Below are 24,462 nucleotides of genomic sequence, written 5' to 3'. Positions count from 1 at the left end.
CTTCCTACCAAGAGAACCATGGGTCTGTACACTGCTGGTGGAAACACTCTTACGGTGGCCATGCAGTCCAATTACTGGAAATGTACAGAAGAAAGGGTTTATTGGACAGTTTATGGTCCCAGATTTATAAAGGGGTACTACTTGGAATCTTTTGTGCAATTTGAAACTGTTGCTGCAAGGTTCTATATACAGCCTTTTAGAAGTTTCCCAAAGAAGGAGAAACTGAAGAACACTAAGATTCTAGATATAACATTATTTTCTAAGAATGTAGTCTGTAGATTATAGAAAAATCAGGACTTTTGAATTAGAAGGCTCTGTCTGGCAATTATGTGACTTCAGTATCTTAAGCCATGAAGTTTTACTAAGGTCAAAACATAAGAATTTCTTTATATTAACTTTCTACTTCTGAGCCTTTGCGGGAAGCTTCAAGTCTGGATCAATGCTCACTCAGATCTGCTTTGTGCGTCATATTAAGCTGTGTTTGATTTGCTTGCAATTCTGATTTTGACCCTACCTATATTTGGCTCAGTTATTGCGCTGCCACTCACATGGTTTCTGTAAACATGTCTTCACATGGTTTCTGTAAACATGTCTATGTAAACATTTAACCTTTAAAACATTTTCATACATTTACATATATTGTATGATACTGTTATATGTATTGTATGGTACTGTTTTTTTTTGTCAGTTTATTGTTAGTGAGACAGGTAAGCTAACTGGTCTTTCTGTTAAAGTAGCTTGTACCAGAAACATGAAGCTTGTCCTGGTATTTTACTTTTTTAGAATCTCTTAATATATTCTTTGATACTGAACCTTTGTTTCATGTTTGTCTTATTCCTCAGCCTTACCTGTGCCCCAAATAATAAATTAACTTAACTTATCTTACACCTTACCTTGGCTTTTCTTTTTTTTAGCTTAGGCTGTTGTAACCCATGCGCCTCAAGGTTCTGTGCATCCCGAGATGCTTTCCTGCTCACCATGGGTGTACAGAGTGGGTATTTGAGTTACTGTACTCTCAGCTCAAACCAGTCTGGCCATTCTCCTCTGAACTCTCTCATCAACAAGGCATTTCCACCTGCAGAACTGCTGCTATCTGGATGTTTCAAGGCTTTCTCACCGTTATATATAAACTAAGGAGACGATTGTGTGTAAAGATCCAAGGAGATCATCAGTTTCTGAAATACTCAGACCAACCCATCTGATACCAACAACCATGCCACGATCAGCAAAACCAAACCACCCCCATTCTGAACTTTGATGTGAACATTAATTGAAGCACTTGACCTGTATCTGTATGATCGAATGCATTGTGTTGTGGTCACATAATTGAAAAGTCACTGTATTACTGCATGATGAATTGTCCGTGAACTGTATTATAGCGGAATTTTATAAGAGGAACACCTGTAAAGCTTTTTAAATTTTTTTTTAAATGATTGTTATGTTGAACAGAGAATATTTTTTATTACACTAGTGTAACAAATCAAGCCTCATGGCAAAGAGAGAACATCGGAGCATGTATTTCCCTTCCCTTCTAGCAGCCCACTAGTGCTGTACTGTCCATATAATGTACCCGTTCAAACATTGGACTATTGACAGAGACTCCTACTGTTCCTGCAGCATGCGCTGCTGATAATAATGCCAGATGAGCAGTAGAGGAAAAACAAAATAATGCATTAGGTACTAATGGGGCAAACCTGAAAAGGTTCTGAGTGCTTGAATCCCTGTCCAATTCGTGACCAATCAACAAACACCCACATGTATAAACAACTACTTGGAAATTATTGCAATGTAAAAACAATCAGATGAAATGAAAAAAGAAAAAAGAAAACAACCTGGTGTTGAATACAACAAACGAACAAGGTGTGAAACCAGACTTAGTCTGTTTACACACAACTTCATAATCCAAGTATCAAATCAGACTAACATCATCTGCTCAGATTTAACTCATCATCGACTCAACATCGTGTTACACCTGACAACGGCAAACAAACAGTTTGGGTTCAGTTCCTCACCTCCGCATAATGACTTCAGGTCCCATATAGGGGACTCCTTAGATATGCATGGTCTGAATTAATGGTTTACTTGCGTGAGCCATTTTGATTCATTAGTGGAAAATGAGTGTGGGAGGACGGTTCAGGGAGAGCAGATCCTGAGCCGGCTAATCTGCGGGCCAAAGCCATGCGCATTATGCAACAGCTCTGGAGTAACCAAGGAAACTGTGGTGTGGTGGAGCACACACAAACACATACACACACAGAACATTTTTGCTGAAGACAAAAATCTTGGTGGATTTACCAGAGACACATGCAGGCAAACAGCAGGAGTCGATCTCTAATGCTACTTACAAGGCTGGCTCTCTGTGTGTGTGTGTGTGTGTGTGTGTGTACACATTTAGTTTCCTTTTTACACCACTTTACAAGAAAAGATGAAATTCCAAATAAAATCCACTGGTGCCAGTTTATCAGAACTCCCCTGACTGCAGCAAAAAAAAAACCCTGCTTAACTGGCTCTGCACCTTTTTTTTTTTGCTCACAAGCCTCTTTCAGGAACTGAAACTAAGAAAGGAAATCCACATCATTTGCTATATTAACCCTTGACCTGTGCTTAATGCAAAAGGCCTGTAATAAGTGTACTGACCACAATAGTGTTCCTGGTGCATTGCATGGTCAGAAACTCTTTCCAGAGCCACTGGATGGGCTTTCGATCAGCGTTCAGATGAATCCCAGGCACTCTGTGTCTGACACTGAGCAAACACTCCATGTCAGATGCATACATGGAGCATGAAATTTCCCCTTAGGCGAGTCATACGCTTTCAGATGTACCATCCCTTCTATATTTACTGCATGCGATAGATTGATATATAAACATAAGTTTTACCCAAATCTCACACTCCAAATTTAACCATACTTTACAGTACAAAACACTGTGTCATATGTTAACAGTACGGTTTAAACTATAGAGGAGAACTGGAGTGGGTAAACAGAAGTCTTACACCCTCTCATGATATCTAGTAACTCTCCAACTGGTGCGTCAGCGCTTCTGTTGGATGACTTTGTCAAGCACTTTCTATTCCTGTGGAATTGGGTAACTTTTGGAGAACTGTCAAGAAGTTGTTTTTTTGTTTTTAAATCATTTAGGTTTTTGAGAAAAGTGTTTTGCATACATTTGATTAGTTATAACTATATGTAAACCGTATTTCCATTCAAATAAAATCATTTACTTTATTTACACATACTCAAACACTACTGGGATTGATTGCAGAATCTTCAGAAACTTACATTTGCTGTTTCCCCACAGCTCTTTAAATAAAAGGTCACATTTCTACAAAATTCCAGGTCATGGATAACCCAAAGCTCGGAGCTGGGAATTTCTGACCTGCAACTAGAAAAAAAAACCCGGGAGAGTTGGGAATGTCTCCTCAACTCTTCAATTCAAATGTATACATTGGTTCCATGTGATCGAACTGAGTCGCATTAACAAAATTTGTTTTTGTTTATCCAACATAATTTGATCATACAATTTCAAAGACTTGAATAAAACCAAGCCCTGTATTCTCACCGAGCTCAGGGCCGAATCCAGACTGCTGGCATACAGCTGCACTATTCTACCGCATATGCTATAATCACATAAATCTAATAAATACTACAGTTATTTCTTCCCATCAGCACTAACATAAAACAACAACCATTTTATAACATAATTATATCATGTTAATATTAAGTGAAATGATCATACTCACTCTATATAATTCAATCCAGAAATTAGAAACTTGTTTAAATGAAATTTAGTATAAACAATTAAATCATATTTTGGTGTTTGCTGTTTTGAGAACGTAAAAGAATGTTTTGAGAATGTTAAATCAAAACAAAACAACAACAACAAAAAACCCACATGCCAGTCCCTCCAGGATTTTGCGATTGCAGAAATGAACGCAAAATCAAGCAAGCTCCACAACATTTGGAGGAGCTTGCAATTTCTCAAAATTACTGCAGATTTTCCGCAGATTTGGGTCAAGACGTGTCATGTGACATCATCACAACGCGCATTCAGCCAAAGCCCTCTTCGATTCACGTGCATCGAACATGAGTATAGCTAAAAAGTCTCATTTACCAACAGACAACACCTTGAAAGAGCGTGCAAAACTTTTTCGTGCAATTGCAATTTCGCCAATTCAAGTAGTTTTCCCACAAGTAAAAACTCCGCAAGCTGCAGGGCAAAATTTTTTAAAGAGCCGAAGCAAAATCGAACGTTTTTGGCTGCGACGGTCTCAAAATAACTCCTGTTGGACACGCTTTTAAGAAGCCATCCATGTTATTTCCCAACCAATTTTTTGTTAGAATGCAACAAACTTGAAAATGACATAGTCCAGAGATCAGACTTCACACTTCTGAGTTCAGTCGAACACACCATCAGCGTCAGGAGAAGCGAAAGAGCAGAGAAACTATAACCTAATGGACACCAACAAGGAGAGAAGAAAAAAAAAATGTCTCGGACCAAATCGAAAGCTGGTCTCGTTGTACTCAGAGCTCGTAGCTGAAGTTAGTAGTTTTAGGTCATACCTATAGGAAACATTTTCACTGCTACAGAAATGCACTCTTAATGTGCTATGTGTAGTATTCACTGATGACATGTTCTTTTCAGAATCAGAAGCACACAGTTATGTGGAAACACTGACGGACCCGAGCCAAATAAAGTGCAGTGCAAAGCTGTCACCAGCTAGTCAGTCTCAAATACTATCGTTTCATAACCACTGACAAGCAACTCACTGCCAAGGGCACAAACTATATACTGTAGCAAGCATTACTGTAAGTTCAGCAATTACAGCCATGATGTTATACTTTGTGTACGGTTTGGAAAGGGGTCTTCTGAGTGTTAGCATTGAGCTGGTTATATTGATCCGTGGGTCCGTTTATAATGCTGACAACCCTGGGCTATAGTAATAAGATAACAGACATAACAGACACAAGGAGCTGTGCAATTCCATCCCAGTGATTACCAAGAAAGAGGCCTTCAACATGGCAGTGGAATGTAATTTGCTCCTTTCCTGAGGATTTAAGGCCACAAAGGGCACATTATGTGAAAATGTAATGAGACAGCCATGCTGAAAAAGAAGAAAAAAAATAATAAATCACGCCACCAAACACAAGCGCTCACTTGTAACTTCACTGAACTGGTGAAACTAATTATAAAATTAGCATTGGCGGATGCGTCGTGCTTTTAAACGAGCTTGGAGGCAGAGCGTGTGTCTCGTGCTCAGCCGTTTTGATCAGCACGAGGCGAGCCGGGGAGAGTGAGGCTAATCGGGGATGAGCCACAGATGCATGTGCTGAACCGATTGCAAAAAAGGTGGGGTAAGGAGGGTGCTTAAAGCAGCAGCAGCAGAAGGGGAGGAGCTGTAAAGGTGGCTTTAAAGGGCAACTGCTGAGACTGAAACTGACATTCGTTTGGTTTCGAGGAGGCCTGCATGCTTACTGTCAAAACATGGCAGCAGAGACAGTGTAGCTTTTAATATCAGCGCATAGTCAACTGGCAAAAAGAGAGAGAATTTCTTTGAGAATACTTTAACATACACAGATGTGTGACAAATTAAAGGACAAAACCTTTTTGGATGGTTTTAGTCCCATTAGAGGGATGAGTTCCTGCAAATCAATATAAAAGTTATTCTGACTGTTCGTTGATGATCCTATGATGAAACATTTCTATCCTGATGAGAATGTTCTCTCTCAAGATGACCACACCCCAAGAGACAGTGCACACTGAAGGATTAAAGGAGTATGAAAATGATGAACACCTATGGGTGACTTTGGACTGAGATGTTGGACTCACCATCATTATCATCAAAACACCAACCAGGGCGATATATTCTGGAAGCATGCTGTTCATCCCTCCAGGACAGATCCAGAAACTTGTACCAAGCCAAGGTGCACTAAAGCTGTTTAGGTAGCATGTGATGGCGGACACCTCATTTTAATTTATTAATGAACTCAAAATATTCGACCATAAACCTTGACAGAAATTGGGAGCGCATTAGATGCGGGAATTGGGCAGGGCTTCCAAGAAAGGTCTATTAATATCGCAGAGTTCAAAACACCTGTGCAGATCATCCCAGATTCATACGTTTGTAGCTCACCTCTTGTTTTATTGAGGAGAAAGAGAATGCTCTTTAGGCATTTTCCGAGTGATAACTTGTACTAGCGCTCTTGGATGTTTTGCGTAGAGTTCCTACGCATAAGGGTTGGCGGGTCTGGTAATATAATATAATCAGCGATATAGGTCACTGGATATCTTTGCAACGTAATATGGTGTAGGGAGGATATCATTACGTCACACACGCCTAGTGTGGACACAGCAATTTCCACGGTGTATTCTGCAAGTGTCCCAAACCAGTATAATGGTGGATATTACAATTGCTAAACTGGATAAACTGGTAACCTTACTACTACAAAAAATAATTAAGGCTTGAGGCTAATAATTGGTGAGAGGCATTTTTACAACCTAAATGACAATTCACAAACCATCTCTTAATAAGTGCTCTGTGTAACAAGTGTGTGAATTCCTGCTACTTAGTAATCACTCCCACTGTAGCTTAGCAACAGCATTACCACTGCGATCAGCGTCTTGTTGGAGCTGCAGAACTGTTACTGAATATTAATAAATCAATATGTTTGCTATATACCCTGTGGTAGGCCACTGCATCACTCGGATTTGAGCGATCAATTGCGGTTACGATCCCAGACGTGATTCATCACTCGCTGTCGCATCTTGAGGGCATGCTCATTTTCCACTGCTCAGGTTTGACAAGCTGTGAATATGCTGTAAACCTAACAGGTGACATGTTGTCCTCGTGACTCTTGAGACCGCGACGGTAAAGCTCCATCAAACACCGAGCACTGCATGGTCATGTCGATGACGACGTTGCCATTAAACAGCCTGAAGGTTCACACGCGGCATCCATTTATGACAGCGCCGAGTCGATAAATGGCCGACAATGTTGCGTTTATGGAACTCAGACCCATAAACACATTGACAAGGCTAACATGTTACAGTTTGTGTCATCCTGAAATGCTCAGTGCCATGTCATAACACACACTGGGACTATTGATTGCATGACAGGCTGTATGACCTATAAAAACACACTTCAATAATTATTGTTAGCATTTTTATATGTTAAGTGTGGGCCACTGCAGGAAGTCGACATGTACCGTGTACTGACACACACTCGTAAAGCGTCTCCTGTGTCTAAGCTCACGGCAATCCCTTTGTGACCAGGCCCTTCATTAATCACAGTAGACTGGAGCTGGGCATAATAGCCTGCGTCTGGGCCTTTTGATTAGGCTGTCAGTTTACACCTAAAGCGCCCAAGCCTGGAACAAACCACCCGATGATTATAAAACAGGGGTGTTGCTCCTGAGTGTTTAGTGCCTCTGGGCGGCGTTTGCATGTGGGCTGTGGTTAATAGTGGATGCAAAGTTGGAGAACTTGCATTAGATGGCCAGTGTGATGGTGAAAGAAAGGATTGAACTTTTCATGGTCCTGGAGGCCGAGGGCGGTGGTATGGGGTACGCCGTTATTTGATGCATTACACGGACTGATGCGAACAACCCAAAAGCAGATTCTTTTCCAATAAAAGCATGTCCCGAAGTATTTTATTCCTCTTATACCACAGCGGTCTGCCAAGGAGTGCATTTTTAACATTCATTAATGAATCACAAGCTGTGCTTTTTAATCATCTATATTTACATTTAATGTTATGGAACGTCGATGAGACAAGTAAGCTTCCTTTTATCACTAATGAACAAAACAGCAGTGAAAGTGCTCTGTACCGAAGACTTACAAAGCGCTGACAGTGGGGACTCCTTACATAAACGTTAAATCTCTGTACAAAAAGCTTCGCAATATCAACAATTACACGCATTTCTTTGTAAAAATTTGTGTGTTTATTATTAGCTTTAGATTATGTAGAGAGCACACTAGTCCCTGTATATGATCCGTTACTATAGAAACGATTACGCATCAGAACGAGTGCGTTAATATAAACCTTAAATCCTAATACAAGTCTGTACAGGATTTCGCAGAGTTGTTTTTTTTTTTTCTTCTGCAATTGTTGTGGCCAAAAACGATTGATTTTGCTGAAGCTTTTTTTTCTTCTTCCAAAATTCAAGAATTGGCAAAATTGCAGTTGCATGAAATTGATTTGCACGGTCTTTCGCAGTGATGTCTGTTGGTAAATGAGACCTTTTAGCTGTTCTCATGATCAACTTTGGCTTTGGCTGAATGCACGTTGTGATGTCATGTTAAATTCTAGAGGGACTGTGATATAAATATTAAATATAAATCATTTAAATTACAGCTAGAACTACTGTCCGGGCTGTTAAATAAAAATCCTTAACACCACCTTACCAATCATATTTGAGAACTGAGAAGAATGCTGTGGTACAAGGCTAAAATATTACTTGTCATTTACAATATGTATTTAAGTGCTTGCAAAACAGTGCCACCTCAGTTACTAAACCTGTGAAATCTATATGATCAAAAATGATGAGAAATGAATCATGCCACTTGTTAAAGTGAATAACAATGACGTCAGACGATAATATACAGGTACCGTACTCATGATTCGATCACAGTGTAAAGCCATATTTTATGATATCAATGCTATGTTGCCAGTTTGCTCGAGTCTACTGCTCCACACACCAGTAAGAATTTCAAAAACGAATGCCGAATCCTCTCTCTCGCTGGTATTTGGCATGCTTGGCTGGTCAGCGCTTACCCTTCACACTAGACTTGTCTCAAAAGAGAATTATTTCTCTCTGACACACTCTTTTCATCTCACCTCACAAGAACACACAGTTACACATACACAGACTTCCCAAGAGCACAATCTACCATCGTTTCGGTACAGAACTGAATGACGTTTTAATGGAAACACCAGATAAATTATTAGCCAGACTACACTACCTTTTTAGTTGATCTGAATGCACCCAAAAATGCTTCATGTTCAACCCAGCAGAGCTCCATATTCCAAATATTTAGTCTAATGACACATTTATGGAAATAAAAATGAAAAAAGGTGGCATGAGATGTTCGTTCATGATCGAAGTATGGACCTCTGCAACCCTTTGCAGCAATCAAATGAATGTTTAGCTTACCAGTCAGTTAAATATTTACAGAAAGTCTACACATCTGCTCCATTTCAAGCACTGGATGCTGATCATATATACCAGTGCAATAGGCCTAAGCATCTTTAGGGGATGGCAGTTTCCCTTCACTGCGAAGTTTCCAGCCTGCACCCTCTTCTAACACAGGCATCTTTGCAGCTTCTGCATGTCATTACAAGATGGTGTCAATATTATTGAGGCTTTCTCTCACTGTCTCTCATTTGCCTGAATGTAATAATCCATAATGGAGCTATGCGGTACTGCATTCACAACCTTTGACAAAATATGGTCCATCATTTTTCTTTCATATTACAAAACCTTCAACAATAATACCAAATGAAACGTGCACAAGAAAATTAAACACTTCATCGACGTTAAACTGTGTAGTCTGTCCATGCCGCATTAGTGAGAGCGGAATTAACACGTAATGAGGAATTTGGCAGGCAACCAGCTTGTCCAGCCACATTGATTCAGCCTATGCACTGCTTTTAATACAGTGCATTCTGCTTCTCTTCTGTGGGCATTTAAACAGGATCTCTGTTGTGTAATGTGGTCAATACCTCCTATTAAGGGAAGCAGTGGGGTACTACATTCAATTTGGTCAATATTAAGCCCTGATCAAGGTGACAACTTGACAAAAAAAGCCCTCTTACGCAATCACAAACTCCAGTAAAACTTTCTTTGACATACAAAAGCTGGTTGTAAATCCCAGCGTCGTGTCCAAGTAGCAACGCAGCCCAGATCCACGAATGCCCTTGCCAACTGAGGTGTGCTCTTACACTACATCTGGACCACCCTTAGCATGGCCTATTAGCAAAATAAAGACTCCCTACTTAGTGTTCAGAGTTTACCATGGCTGTAGTCTCTAAAGCCCATCGAATGGTCCTGTGTGTTCAAACCTGGATCCTCCGATTTAGGCTTGTTGAGGTTCCAGCTCTATCATTAAAGACGAATCAGAAGACCGAAGCTGAACCACAAGCAGTGACTGGCAATATTGCTTTTGTGCACATCCTATGAACCTGGAAGTTGGGTTTAGCTGGTAGACACTTATACAAATCATCTTATACATGAGTCAAATCCATGCAGGTTTCAGGCACTTCTTATAAGCCAAGCAGCAGGTCTCAGTCCTGGGACTGAAACCCACAATCTTCTGATCACTTGCACACTTCTGGTATATTCCGATCCACTTATATAAGCACTGTGGATTACTTTATTTTCTGGTGGCCTGTGATTGATAACAAAGGTGACGAACTTCGTTGGACACTGTCAATGATCTTACTGATTTTGAAGGATCTACTCATGTCTGGCTAAGCATGATCATCTGACAAAATGCTCATCAGTCGCTAGTAAAAAGCACAAGACAAGAAAAAAAAATTCAGCACTAAGATCTACAGACAAATCTGAGCACTGTTTGAGGATTTGCCCATCAGTAGCATGCTGTTACAGTTTAATGGACACACAGATGTGAAAAGTAAGAGTATCTACAATCAAAAACACACACTCATGTGTTATAAAACATTCACAAGCCCAAGACTCACAGTTAACACTTGTCTATGATACAATATACACAACATATTGACATAAATAGATTGAAATACATTCATTCAACTCGTAATCAATGTTTATTTAAACGTTCCAAAAAGAGACATTTTACACCGTAACTAGCTCTGAGAGAGAAATAGGAGAGTGAAAGAGCGAGAGAAAGCATGCGTATTAGCTATTTCCTCATCACTGTCATCAAATACAGTCCCGTGGTTCCCATATTACTGAACCTGTTCAATGCAAGAACTTCCACAGAACAGCCATAACAGCAATCCTGAATCAATTACACAAATCCGTTCAGTTTAATAGAGATAAGCTTGCATTCTGTAGCAGTGAAGAGGAAAAGAGTCAGCTCAAGAGTCTCGAAGCATCCTCTTACTGGAACAGTACCACTTATCCCACACAATATCAAAATGTAGGGCATTTCCCACTCCCTATAGGCTGTTACATGACAGCAGATACACAAACCGTTTCTTTTAAACATATAGAGTCCAATTTGCTGCAGCCCACTACATGACTAGATTCATGTGGCTTGAGCAACACCACCCACATGCCTGGCAGTGAGTGAGAATGCACAAGCTTGCGATATCCAGCTGGAGAGCCTTACCCCATCTCCAACCACACTTGACAAGGTTTCACTAGAAACACAGCCCGCGTGATTAAGCAAACACAATGACCAGGTGGCTAAAGGGACGCATGAGGTGACCTTAGCAAATGAAGCTAAATCATGACCAATTGTGTGTTATATGTCCAGACAGTAGGCCCATAATATAAGTGACAGCGAATGAGAAAAAATGTAGGCCGTGCAAATCGATGACAATCATTTGAAGAGCATTAACTTCACTTGTGAAAAGTGTATCCAATAAAAGTCATGGCTTAGCTCTCAGCTGTGAAATAGAAAAATTTGATATGACTGGCATACAGATCAATTTAATAAAACGCCGTAGATGTCTAGCATGCCACATAATCACTGGCCACTGCATGGTACTGGAAAACCTTACAACATTGCCAACACTACAAAAGTACAGTATCTCTCTGGTGCATTTTTGTAGCATTTAAACCTCTCTGTATTATAAGCAAAATTAATGAGAGCTAGGGTTCTCCATCCAATCCACAATGTAGGCTCACATAAACATCATGGTTTCTTCTTATTCATTCATATCCTTCATATGAGGCCATGTTCATCCAAAAAGTCCAGTCTCAGACGTAAAGAATGATCTCTCATTTGGGGAAAATCCAGGAGCCTTCCAAGCTCCTATAGTATCTTGTAATAGTCCTCTACGTTTCTCTTGTTGAAGGTGGTCGTGATGCAACAAGGCCACTAAACGAAAAGACAAACTTCCATTCCTAGTTTCTTCACGATTTCTAGATTTGTCCTCTTTTAAATCAAATATGTGTACGTTTTAAATGCCATAAGCGAGCAGGTGATGGTAGTGCCGAGTACCATTACCGCCTTCAGCCAGGAGACCGTGGAGGACGACCTCGTAACACTGGCAAAAGTCTCGCTCTCGGTTCTTACAAACTGTCCACATGTAGCATTAAACAAACAATCCATAAGCAATTAGAGGTAGGATTCTCCGTTACAACCCGATGGTACAGCCTAGGCTCACAAACAACTACACCGAAAAAGTCTAAAGACCATGACTTTTTTTTTTTTTAAAAGGAAATATTATTCCTTACCTTCCAAGCTCATCTCCAATCTTGTATTGGTCCTCCATGTTCTCCTAGTTGAAGGCAGTCATGGTGCTTAAAAAAAGGCCAATTAAACGAATATACAGTCAAAGAAGAGACAGATTTCCATTTGTAGATTATGCACAAAGTATATATTTCCTTTATTTGTCCTCTTTGACGTCAAATATGAGTAAGTTTCAATGTCATAAGAGAGCAGGTGAAGGTAGAGCCCTGCACCATGTCTGCCTTCAATCAGGAGACCAAAGGGGACCATTACACGATCCTCAAACCCTCATAACATTGGTAACAGTCCCAATCTCTCTCTGGTCTATTACACACTGTGCACATGTAGCATTAAATCATATCCATAAGCAATAAGAGCTATGGTTCTCCATAAAACCCACACACAGAAACGACTTCACCCCAAAATTATAAAGACCATTTGTTTTGTTTTTTAAACAGGGAAATACTGTTCCGTACCTTCCAAGCTCATCTCCAATCTCGTAATGGTCCTCCACGTTCTCCTGGTTGAAGGTGGTCATGGTGCTGGGCGCTTCCATCACCTGCACCCTCATGATAGCTTACATCGAAACCTACTCATATTCCACCTAAAAGAGGGCAGATAATAATAATAATAATAATAATAATAATAATAATAATAATAATAAAGGATTTAAGAAGGAAAGAAGAAACAAGGAAGGGAGGTCTCTTATCTCTGTCAAGAAAAATTCGTTTAACCGGCCTGTTTAAGCTCGAGCCGCGTCACTTTGCAGACCTTTTATCGACGACGGCGCGACTTGTATACATAAGAATGACAAATAAATAGCCATATTATGGGATGTTTTGTCAAGATGTGTTGTAGTAATTAAAGCGCTGGTTGCCTAGTGAACACGAAGAACACGGTATTAGGCAGAGAGAGAGAGAGAGAGAGAGAGAGACAGCTGTGGCTGGAACATTACCGAAACTCATCTCACATTTGGGTTTTCATTAAACGCAAGTTCCAGGTCTCAGTGTTGTGTTGAGTGTGAACCAAACAAACGCAATCGTATTCTTCATATCACTTAAGTAGCGAGGAGCGGGGTAGGATACGCTCACCCGGAACACTGCTCATTACCATTACATCTCAATAAAAGCCACTCATAATAAATGTTACCTCTAATCCTCCGCCGTCGTCAGTGCGCAGAAAACGAGTAAAGTCCGGTGTAACGCGTTAAAACCGTCATACCGACCGAGAGAGACACGAAAATGGCATGTTGAAGGAAATGGGAGGCTTCTAACAATGTAGGTGTGCGGCGTCGCCTGAGCAGGGAGCGCTGTGTGAAACAGAAACACGTTGCTTCAGCCTGCAGGGGGCGCCATTTTGCCTTATTACGCTCCTAGATGATATGTAAAAATAGTCTACATGTGCACTTAAAATGTACATAATTACTGTGTCTGTACAGACATTGTACCTTTTTGTTTCACCCCTGCTGAAACAACAACAACAACAAAAATAGTCACAGAATTTGTAATTGTTGTAATGGTTATAATGGGAATTGTATTGGTTTTAATGGAAACTGTAATGATACCTGTGGGTACTTCTCTACAAGTAATTTATTGTCTTCTGTTTGTGGCATTGTTATGTATAGTGGATACCACTAGGGACTAATAATGGTAATGGTTTTAATGGTTAGCTGATGATTTGTGATGGTATTTGTAGTGGAAACCGTTAGAATTCCCATGGTTTCTATTGTTTTTTTTTCAGCAGTGTTAGTTCTGTGCTTGTAACCAGAATGCTGCTAGTTCAATTCAATTCAATTCAATTCAACTGAAAAATAATAATTTTTGATTTTTTGATTTGTACAACTTTTAACAATAGACACTGTCACAAAGCAGCTTTACAGAAATCAGCATGTAGATTTATTATCAGAAATTTGACTTGGACTGGTTCTTCATGATGCATGGCTTTCCAGGAAAAGGTGTCTTTTTGTGTAGATTCATGACACATTGTAAGTCCATTTCATCTCCAGGTTGCAAAATGCTGAAAGGTTCAAGGACGTGAATGCTTACATATGCAAGGCTTTGTACAGGAATAATTTAAAAGTCTTTCTTATTCTTAAGGTAAAAAAAAGCTATATTTTTAAAAGATAGGCGATACAGATTTGTAAATAAATAAAAAAGCTTAATAAGGACTTTTGCAAGACTAATTGCAATAGACTTACTTTAGAAACATCCATCCATCCATCTTCTACCGCTTACTCCTTCTTCAGGGTCACGGGGAACCTGGAGCCTATCCCAGGGAGCATCGGGCACAAGGTGGGGTACACCCTGGACAGGGTGACAGTCCATTGCAGGGCACACTCACATACACACTCACACACCCATTCATACACTACGGACACTTTAGACATGCCAATCAGCCTACCATGCATGTCTTTGGACTGGGGGAGGAAACCGGAGTACCCGGAGGAAATCCCCGCAGCATGGGGAGAACATGCAAACTCCGCTCACACAGGGCCCCGGCGGGAATCGAACCCCGGTGTGAGGCGAACGTGCTAACCACTAAGCCACCGTGCGCCCCTTTAGAAACAATATTACATTTTATATATAATTTACAACACACACGTTTGTGGGCTCCAGATGAATAAGATGCAATACACTTGCGCCATCTAGTCGCAGACATGGGCATTGCATGCAATTTGGCCTTCTAGAAATTGGGTGAGGTGATCTCACCAAACAACAAGGAACAGAAAATAATTGGAAAAACACCGACGCATAGGTATAGCAAAGGAAACAGATTTGTTATTATCCCTCTGTACAATATCATAATACTATTATCCTTGTGATGCTATTAATGAAAAACTCGAGTCTTGCTTGGTGGTGGAAAAACACTCTAAAAAAAAAGCTAAGAACATAAATGGCCAAATTACTATTGCATCTGTGTTGTTTTAAGGAAAAAGAAATGAAACAACGGACAGAAAGGTGACTGAATTAATTACTGTAACTTATTAAACAAGCACTGTTGCATGTAATTCAGATCGCCTAGAAATTGGGTGGTCTGATACAAAATGTGCTATGTTCTATGTCGTTTAACACATTGGCATATATATACACACATCAGGAAATAAAATCTGAAATTCTAAACTCCCTTCTCATATTCCATCTTTGATTTCAAACCTCAATATCTTCAGTCTACAACAATAACAAATGAATTGGCCTTGCTGCTCCAATAGTTTTGGAGGGGACTGTATATGTACTGTTGTATGTTGTACCACTGTTAGACATTGCAGTGGTGGCTCAGTGGTTCATATAGGTTGTGGTTTAAAATCTTAAGATATTCTTGAGCAAAGCCTTTAACCCATGACTACACAGCTGCTTATGCTTAATTTGTAAGTCATATTGGACTGAATGAACTACTGAATGAACAAAATGAAGTCAAACATTGCAATATCCAAATTACTGAAAATATGAGGACAGTCTAGATGTGCAAAACTAAGAATTTGATACTAAAATACTTTGCGTGGGGAAGTTGTCCTTGGTTCCTCTAGGGGGCAGTGGAGGCTCAGTGATTCAAGCTTTGGGTCTTTGTAAGTTTGTGAGTTCAAATCCTACTACCGCAAAACTGCCACCTGCCATAGGACAAACTGCCACTGTTGTGGCCTTATTAGTGAAGTAATAATAGTATATGCAAAAAAAGAGATAATAATAATAAAATAGGGGAAATTTCTATATTTAAAAAAGTTTTGCATTGTAATTGGATACAGCTTTCCCATATTGTGACCTTAGTATTATAAAGTTCTGTCTGCTTTAAGCATGCATGAGAGACAGAACTTTATAATACAAAGGTCTCAACATATCTTTTAAGATCAACAAATCTTTAATTGCATGTGTTATTCATATTATTAAAAAAAACAAACCGATTCCATATCAGCAGTCATACCCACTTTTATTTCTTGGTCTTTAGTTGGTAGTTTAAACACAACAGATGTAGTTGTAGTGATTCTGCTTATGTTAGCCAATCTAGCATGAATAGCTTTGATGATTACACCTCGTACAATATATTTCTCACAAATATCAAACTTAGAGCTGGGCTGTAATTTATCCAACAGCACAAAGACATGAGCTTGAACATAAAACCAGCTGACACGATAAAATGCGTTGACTGAAACATGACTCAACACTCAACACTTGCTGGTCCCAGCAGCCATGATGTCAGGTTTATTCAGATGTTCAATGACGGGGTTCCATGCAAGAGCTGAAGTGTTGATGTCTGGGAAGGCGAGAATCCTATTAATTAAAATCCAGAAAGACATAAATTCACCAGGCAGCCCGACACCGTGTCTGTCATCGGACCTTTGCTACTACTTTGATTAGTAGGGTAGTGTTTGATTTAAAGTTTCACACTCAACAATTATCCACAATGTCTTCACGGTGTGTCCAGAAGCTAGCAACTAGCAACATCAAAACTCAACATAAATTTACATGCTTTTATATTTTCAGGTATTTCTTTTTATGAGCAAATGGAGCATGAAAATGCAGGCTAACCAGCATAAAGAAGTAAACACAGAGATGTATGATCCTAGATGAAGTGCTAGGTTTTTCAGACCTTTGCGGATGGCCACTGATGAACCAGAACAATAAAGCAATTAGATCTTGGGTTAAGAGAATGTCTATATCTTAGAGAAGGACATGCCAAAGCTCTCTGAAGACCTGAGCTAGCATGCAGGTGTGTAATCTTGAACCAGAGTATGTAGTAATGTGGTGAGGAGCTCTTTGGTGCCTGGATTGTGAGAAAGAGACGTTTTGAATTTCATTCTTGCTGCAACAGTGAGCCAGTGGTGTGATTTTGATAGGGGGAGACACATGAGAAAAGTTCAAAGCAGGTGCATTCTGAATTCAAGAGATAACTCCATAATTAGTAGCACTTTTAGCACTCTTGGTAAAGGTAAAAGATTACGTTTTCAGAATCGCTCATTTTACTTGATTCTTATAACATGAAAGAAGCCCATCACTGAGAGCAATACAAACTGACATCAACAGAATAATGCTCCTAGGCACACTATCAAATCGACCAAAGATTGACTCAAAAAGAAGAAATGGAGGGTTATGTTGTGGGGGATTTGAATCAGGCAGTACATGCAAGAAAATCTCAAACAACTTGCAACTGAAAGAATATTGCATGGAAGAGTGGTCAGAAATTTTGCAGAAATTTCCACAATTTAAATAAATAAAAAAAAAAACCCCAGATCAGTCACATGGAAAAAGTAAGTACACCCCTACATTTATCACACCTTCAAATCCATAAAATTTGAATCAGGTGTTCAAGATCAGGTGTCAGTGATTAGAACCTGCTTAGGGAGTGCAGGTGGAACCTGTCTTATTTATACCCCTCTCATATCTAGTGTCTGGTTTATTTATTATTGAGGTGTGTGGTGTCATCATGCCAAGATCTAAAAAGTTCTGTAAGGCCTTCAGAAAAAAAAATTGTTGTGGATGCCTATGAGTCTGGCAAGGGAGTTAAAATGAACTCCAAATTATCTGAAAATGATTTGAGTAACTTCCTGCTTCATGCTTTATTTGTCTACTTCCTTATTTCTCCCATTCCTGTGCTACCTCTGCCTTATTCAACTGCAACTGTGATCTGTTTCTTGTTATTGGTCTTGTTAGGGCTCAGTTGGTTGTGTATACATATCCATTCCATATCCAAGAAAAAAAGGCTTCCTAATGGGGTTGTTGGAAGTTTAACTGTTCTAGCTTTCTAAGAGAGTTCTACTTAGAGCTTTTGCTAAAGTAAACCTTCTCTTGTAGGGCTTAATGTCCCTGGAGAGACAAGCAGAGGAATCTTGTAGGGAGGTTTATTTATTTATTTATTTATTTTTAAGGTACATTGCATTTCTAAGCCAGTGTTGAGTTTTTCCCCCCACAGTTATCCTAGTTTCTTGTTTTTCTAGGTGTTTGTTCATGCCCAAAGTTGTTCATTCTAAAATACTAACTGACAGTATTTACAGTATTAGTCCCATTTATAGTTTTCTTAGTTTAATAGTTTCTAATGTTGACCCCCTGTCTGCCTGTGTGTTTAAATGTGTATTATGAAATAGGTAGGATATATACCTTCGTTAGCCCTGTCTAAGATTCCTATGACTCCTGCTATGATCTTTGAATACAAATTTAGGAAAACCCTGAACACATTCTGCTTCCTCTGGTTCTCACTACTTTTTTTTTTAGGCATGTAGTATCTATTATGTCATTTTTCTAATGACAGCAGAAAACCTATATGCAGAACGTACATGCAGGTGCTTTTGAGTGACATTTTCATACATGTCAGTAACTCTTGTGTTAGTCTTGTCTTGACTGCAGATGGATAGCCACCCTTTGCCCACGGTTCCTGGCCTCAGCAACTCTGCAAGACACTCAGTGTTAAAACAACAAGATCAAGTGCAGACTGAGAGATGACTGAGAGACTAAAGTGCTTCACCATCCTTTGGCCCATTACCTCCCCACAGGTGTGATCATTAATCACTGGTGTTTTCACAGCTGGTCATATCCATGGCTACACACATACACACACACACACACACACACACACACACACACACACACACACACACACACACACACACACACACACACACACACACACGATTGTACGGGTACCCATATGAAGGTGCGTGTACATATAACACACAACACACACTTACATCATAATGTAAAACAGCATACAGTGTCCATCATTTTGTTGCATCACTTTCTACAGTGGATAAAAAAAAGTCTACACAACCCTGTTTTAAGAATATTTAATTATTATTATTATTATTATTATTATTATTATTATTATTACAATAAACTGGTTGCATAAGTGTACACACCCCTTAACTAATACTTTATAAAAGCACATTCTGCTTGTAATAATGCACTCATTTTTTTGGGTAAGAATCTACCAACTTAGTACATCTTGATTTGTCTATTTTATTCCACTCTTCTTTGTAAAAATGCTCCAGATCTATCACATTGCAAGTGGATTTCCTGTGCACAGTACTCTTCATGTCAATCCACAGGTTTTCAAAAGGATTTAGATCTGGGTTGTGATTATGCCATTCCAAAACTTTGATCTTCTTCTTCTGTAGATGGACCTTTGTTGACTTGAATTTGTGATTTGGGTTGTTATTGTGCTGGAAATTGAGATTTTTCTTCATCTTCATCTGTCTAACAGAGGCCTGTAGGTTTTTGTAAAAAAAAATGGATTGGGATTTGGAGCTATCCATAATTCTCTCTATGTCTACTAGAGCCCCAGTCCCGTCTGAAGAGCCCCAGTCCCATAGCATGATGCTGCCACCAACAAGCTTCACCATGGGTATGGCGTACTTTGGATGATATGGGGTCTTGCTTATCTTTTGGATTTATACCCAAAAAGTTCTACAGTTATCACATAAAGTAAGACCATGATTTGGGATTATTTAGTTATGCATTTTCTTCCAAGAGAAAGTGTTTCTTTCTAATCACCCTAGACCATATGTGAAGAAAATGAGAGGCTGTTGTCACATGCAGGGAGTGACCAGTTTTTGCCAGGTATTCCTGCAGTTCCATTAATGTTGTCATAATTTCTCTTGCCAGCCTTCCTGATAAATTTTCATCTTGTACTTTTGTCAGTTTTGGAGGAAGTCCTGTTCTTGTTAATGTTAATATGGTTCCCAATTTTCTCCACTTGTTGATGATGGCCTTCACGGTGTTCCATGGTACATCTAGTGTTTTGGAAATTCTTTTGAATCCCTCACCTTTCAACAGAGAATCCATTACATGCTTTGTTAGCTCTTTGAGAACCATGACTTCAGCAGGCAGATGAAACCAAGAAGTAGAAAATCCCATGGAAACAGCTGATCTTTATTTGGGGTTAATCAGAATCATTTCATTGATTGGGATAGTCTCTGGATCCAATGCGACACTGACCTGGATAAAGCAGTTACTAAAAATGAATGAATGAATGAATTTCTATAATAACCTTGGGTTTTATATTCCCACTGTGGATGTTTCAGTCATAAAAGCCTAAGCCATTCTATAATCTTTGAGTCTGGCTGCTGTAACAAATCCCATTAGGGCCATCACAAACTCTGGGCTCGATGGCTGAAGCACATTTGGAGACATTTTGAGACTGTACTGTCCATTCCTCTATTACATTTATCATCTCAGACCAAAACGTTAGTTTAATCAGTTTGCCTGTTTCTAACATCTGTGATCTCGTACCAAATATATTAAAGATAAGAATGTGATTGTGTAATAAATACAAACACATGCACAACCCATTCTTTATTACAAAGCAACCTGACAAGCATTTTACCCTTTAAATCCGAGATAGAAAATGATGACTCCTGCCTTTGTATCTACACTTCTCTTTATGTAATACAATCTCTTATTGCTCTCATTATGCTTCTTTTGAGATAAAAAGAGCATGATCAAACAAAGCTAGAAAGTTTTGGCATAAACTACCACTTTGAGCAAGCCAACCAAAGGATATGACTATATTTCACACTTCAACCTCCTTTTAGCCTTCTCCTGATTAAATGAATAGGTTTAATATGAAGAATAAGCTCCTAATGAATGCATCCTGAAAGTTAAATTTGGAACCAGTGAGCTATAATACCTCTGGTTTTAAAAAGAGATGCTTTCAGCAGATTTAGAAAGATATTTAGAGACCTTGAAAAATACCAGTGACCTTGTAGCTGTGATGTGGCAAACTACCAATTGCACCACTGTGCTGTTCATATGCAATATTATTAAAACTTTAGCCTGAACTTTAACTGTGAGCACTGGGTAATGTTATAACATGCAGTTCATATTTTGTAGATAATGTCCAGATCCAGATCTACATGTTTCTGTGCTATTATTTCATATATAATTACTCTTACTGTGAGATGGCAGACAACAGCAATGTTAATTCATTTAATTCACAGTATGTTCATCATGCTACAGTGAGGTAAAGGAAAGTGAGAACATGATCACTATAAAATCTCAGAGAAAAGGCTAAAGTTGTTATTTTTTACAAACGTTTTACATGCAGGGCAACATTTATTTCAATAATCATTATGCGTACTCCTCCTCCACCACTGACAACATGTTTATTCTACATTTCCAGTCCACTAGGTGCACTCTTTATTACAAACATCAATAATCTGCGCTCTACTGTAGAACAGCTATTGCAGATCCTTGTATGCAGCCTCATTAAAAGATTCCCAGCAAACACAGAATGACATTTGGTTAACATTTGGTCAACCTTTGTTTCTTTTGGGGGGATTTTGGGAACCATTTCATAACATTCTGTTTTATAACATGTAACACTCTCTTATGGTTATATGACACCTGACAAGGAACGCTAGCCAAAAGTTGTTTTTCAGTATTATTATTATTATTTTTTTGTAACTACAGACTAACCTTTGTTTGTATTTGCCAGATTGGTGTCATTTTTGTAACCACAAACTAACATTCTGGTAATGTTCCTGTAACATTCTCTTAGTTCTCAAATTTGTCCAAGGTTGCTTTTAGATTTTTAAATAATGTTCAAACTAATGGTCCAGGCACAGACAGTCTATTTATATAAACATTTACGATACATAGAAATATAACAGACAGCCCACATATTTCAAAAGAGATTCAAAAGAGAATGTGGATCAAGTAATATTCTGTATTAAAGACTTGATTATATATGTAAGAAAACAATGAATAATTACGCTTTACCTAAAACATTTTTAAAATGTAAAACACACACTCTGGTTGTCTCATGGCTTCCTGGTTCTTGTAAACCCCCCCCCCCCCCCCCCCCCTCCACACACACACACCATTGGTTTAGCAATCTTGATGTCTGAATAACAGAGACAACATTGCATTTTTGTCTTAGGTGTTTGAATTGATAGGGGTTTAATAGTAATTTGGAATTTGTTTATTTACAATTCATATAAGTGTAAAATAGTATTTTGTCATTTTAGCCTTAACAGCCATGTCTTTTTATAATTAAGCTAAACAAATGTCTTTTAGCTACAGAAGACATGGAAAACTATGGAACTAGGACTGGGACGTGAAAACAAGGGGACGAAGAAACTACATATCTGTCCAGCAGCTTAGAAACAATGCAAGCAGGATGTCATGATAGCAGGACATGATTGATGGAGTTGATGATGGTGTGACATCTGTTAATATTGGAGCCGTATTTCAGAATTGAGGTGATATAAACTGTTCACGTATTTGAAGTGCATGCAACAAAAAGATGTTTAAATATAGTTCAGGAAAGGTTTTCATTTTTGTGGTATTTGGGAAATTACAGTCCCACTCAGTTTTACTTTTGTTTCCTTATTACGGATCATGGGCCAGGAAAGAAAACACAAGAGAGAAGCCAGGAGTTAAGTCAGCCAAACCCTGGGAAAAAATTCTCAAATATGAACAAATCATGATAGCTTTATTTCTTTTGGAAGTGTTCACTGATATATTAACCACGAAATGATTATGCAGTGATTATAAATCTTTCCATATTTATTAAGCCATGATTAAATTTGTGACTATTAAAAATAGGCAATTCATTATGATATAACAATATCGATTCTTAAGCCACAACTTTAATAAAATTCCTCTCTTTTACCCTGTAATGTAAGAGGTGAATCTATATTAATTATAATGCTTGATAGATATATCTTTAAAAATAATAATAATAATGTCATAGTTCTGTAACCACCATCCACAGAGTGGATGATTAATAAATTAAATAAATGCATTGCAGGTTTGCAATAGGCTGAAGCTTTGGGAATTTTTAATGTTTATCTTTGCTAAATAAAAGAGCCCAGCTTGTCAGAATAATTGTTTTAAAATACTCAGACTTGAATGCAATCTCATATCTGCTAATGTCAAATAAGTATGTGAAATCCTTTTCAAATCAAAATCATCTTTAAAAATGAAAGGACAGAGAGACAACAGGTGCACCCATTTTGCTTTCATATGCAGTGAAGTAAAAGCTAATGGAGGAAATTAGAGGTGCTTTTTGAGGCAAGTGGCCTCCAGTATGAACGCGGCCCACAGAGTTCCTGAATGCTTCTTTTCCAGCAGATTGGATCGGATGAGTGGTGCTACACAGCAGGGATGAATCAGAGTTAAACCCCTCCAGTTCTTGTCACAACAATATGCACCCCCTTCATTACAACCACCTCACACGTCCTTACACACACAGGGTGGAGTGTGTATGCCTCTGGCAGTACTTGTTAAAACAGGAGGATGGGTGTTCTTCTATTCTTCAAGGTGTGTGGTAAACCTATGTGTACAGCATGAAAGTATTCATTTTCTAATATTGATATACATTTGATAAGATAAGATAAGATAAGATAAGATAAGATAAGACTTTATGTATCCCAAGGGGACATTATAGTGTTCCAGCAATGCATAAAAGACAAGGCACAAACACACATAAGGAATAAATATAATTGAATATAAAGTAAGAATAAAGAATTAATAAAAGGTCAAATAAAATAAAGTAAGACAAATATTGAAAATATTGAAAACTAAAAAATTATTTAAAGGTAAATATATAAATATGTACGCACCTGTCATGACTGTCACTGATAGGATGCTTGAGTCTACAGTCTGGGCTAGAAAGAAATCAGCCCCAGTCTTGCTTCTTTGGTAGATAACAATTTATCTACTAAAAAAGCTCAAGAAGTCTAAAATGATATGTGGTTGAATCCTGCAACAAGACAACAATCCAAATGATAAATTAAAATCAACAGAAAAATAGATTTTCAAAGGCTTTGACAAGAACTGCTCGGCTTTAACATCTGGCCTACTATGGGATAACATCTAACAGATAAAGTAAGTTGGGAAGAATAGAGGCAGTAGATTATCTTTACAACCATGATAGTAGAAAAGCTGTTCAAGGGGTATGAAGAAGTTTGGAGGCAGTTATAGATGATGTGTGAGCACAGAAATTTTTAGAGAATTAGAGAATATTTATATGATATTCAGAAAGGGCCTATAATTTCTATCTTTAATTATTTATACCTTAATCATTTTAGTTTAATAGCGGATGGTTATAAGACAAAATACATTTGACTTTTGCACTTAGTTTCTATCTAAGTGCTCAGCG

At 38.6% G+C, this 24,462-nt stretch overlaps 1 protein-coding gene across 3 annotated transcripts in view; it reads right to left on the bottom strand.

Moving 5' to 3' along the window:
• The window catches only part of dapk1 (death-associated protein kinase 1), a 70,522-nt gene extending 56,831 nt beyond the window's left edge, over positions 1-13,691 (bottom strand). Inside the window, exons 1-2 of one of the 3 annotated variants that reach the window (XM_017451791.3) lie at positions 13,525-13,691; positions 12,852-12,979 (exon numbers count right to left, since the gene is read on the bottom strand). In XM_017451791.3, the coding sequence (XP_017307280.1) occupies positions 12,852-12,946 (95 nt within the window). In that variant the 5' untranslated portion in view covers positions 12,947-12,979; positions 13,525-13,691. Of the gene's footprint in view, positions 1-12,380; positions 12,447-12,851; positions 12,980-13,524 lie in introns of those variants that run through there. The other 2 variants (XM_017451794.3, XM_047149897.2) reach the window with 2 other exon arrangements.
• Between the last annotated feature and the right edge of the window lie 10,771 nt (positions 13,692-24,462).

The sequence above is a fragment of the Ictalurus punctatus genome, chromosome 22, assembly GCF_001660625.3.
Source record: "Ictalurus punctatus breed USDA103 chromosome 22, Coco_2.0, whole genome shotgun sequence".
Classification (NCBI taxonomy): Eukaryota; Metazoa; Chordata; class Actinopteri; order Siluriformes; family Ictaluridae; genus Ictalurus; species Ictalurus punctatus.
This window is presented reverse-complemented; position numbering and strand designations above follow the sequence as displayed.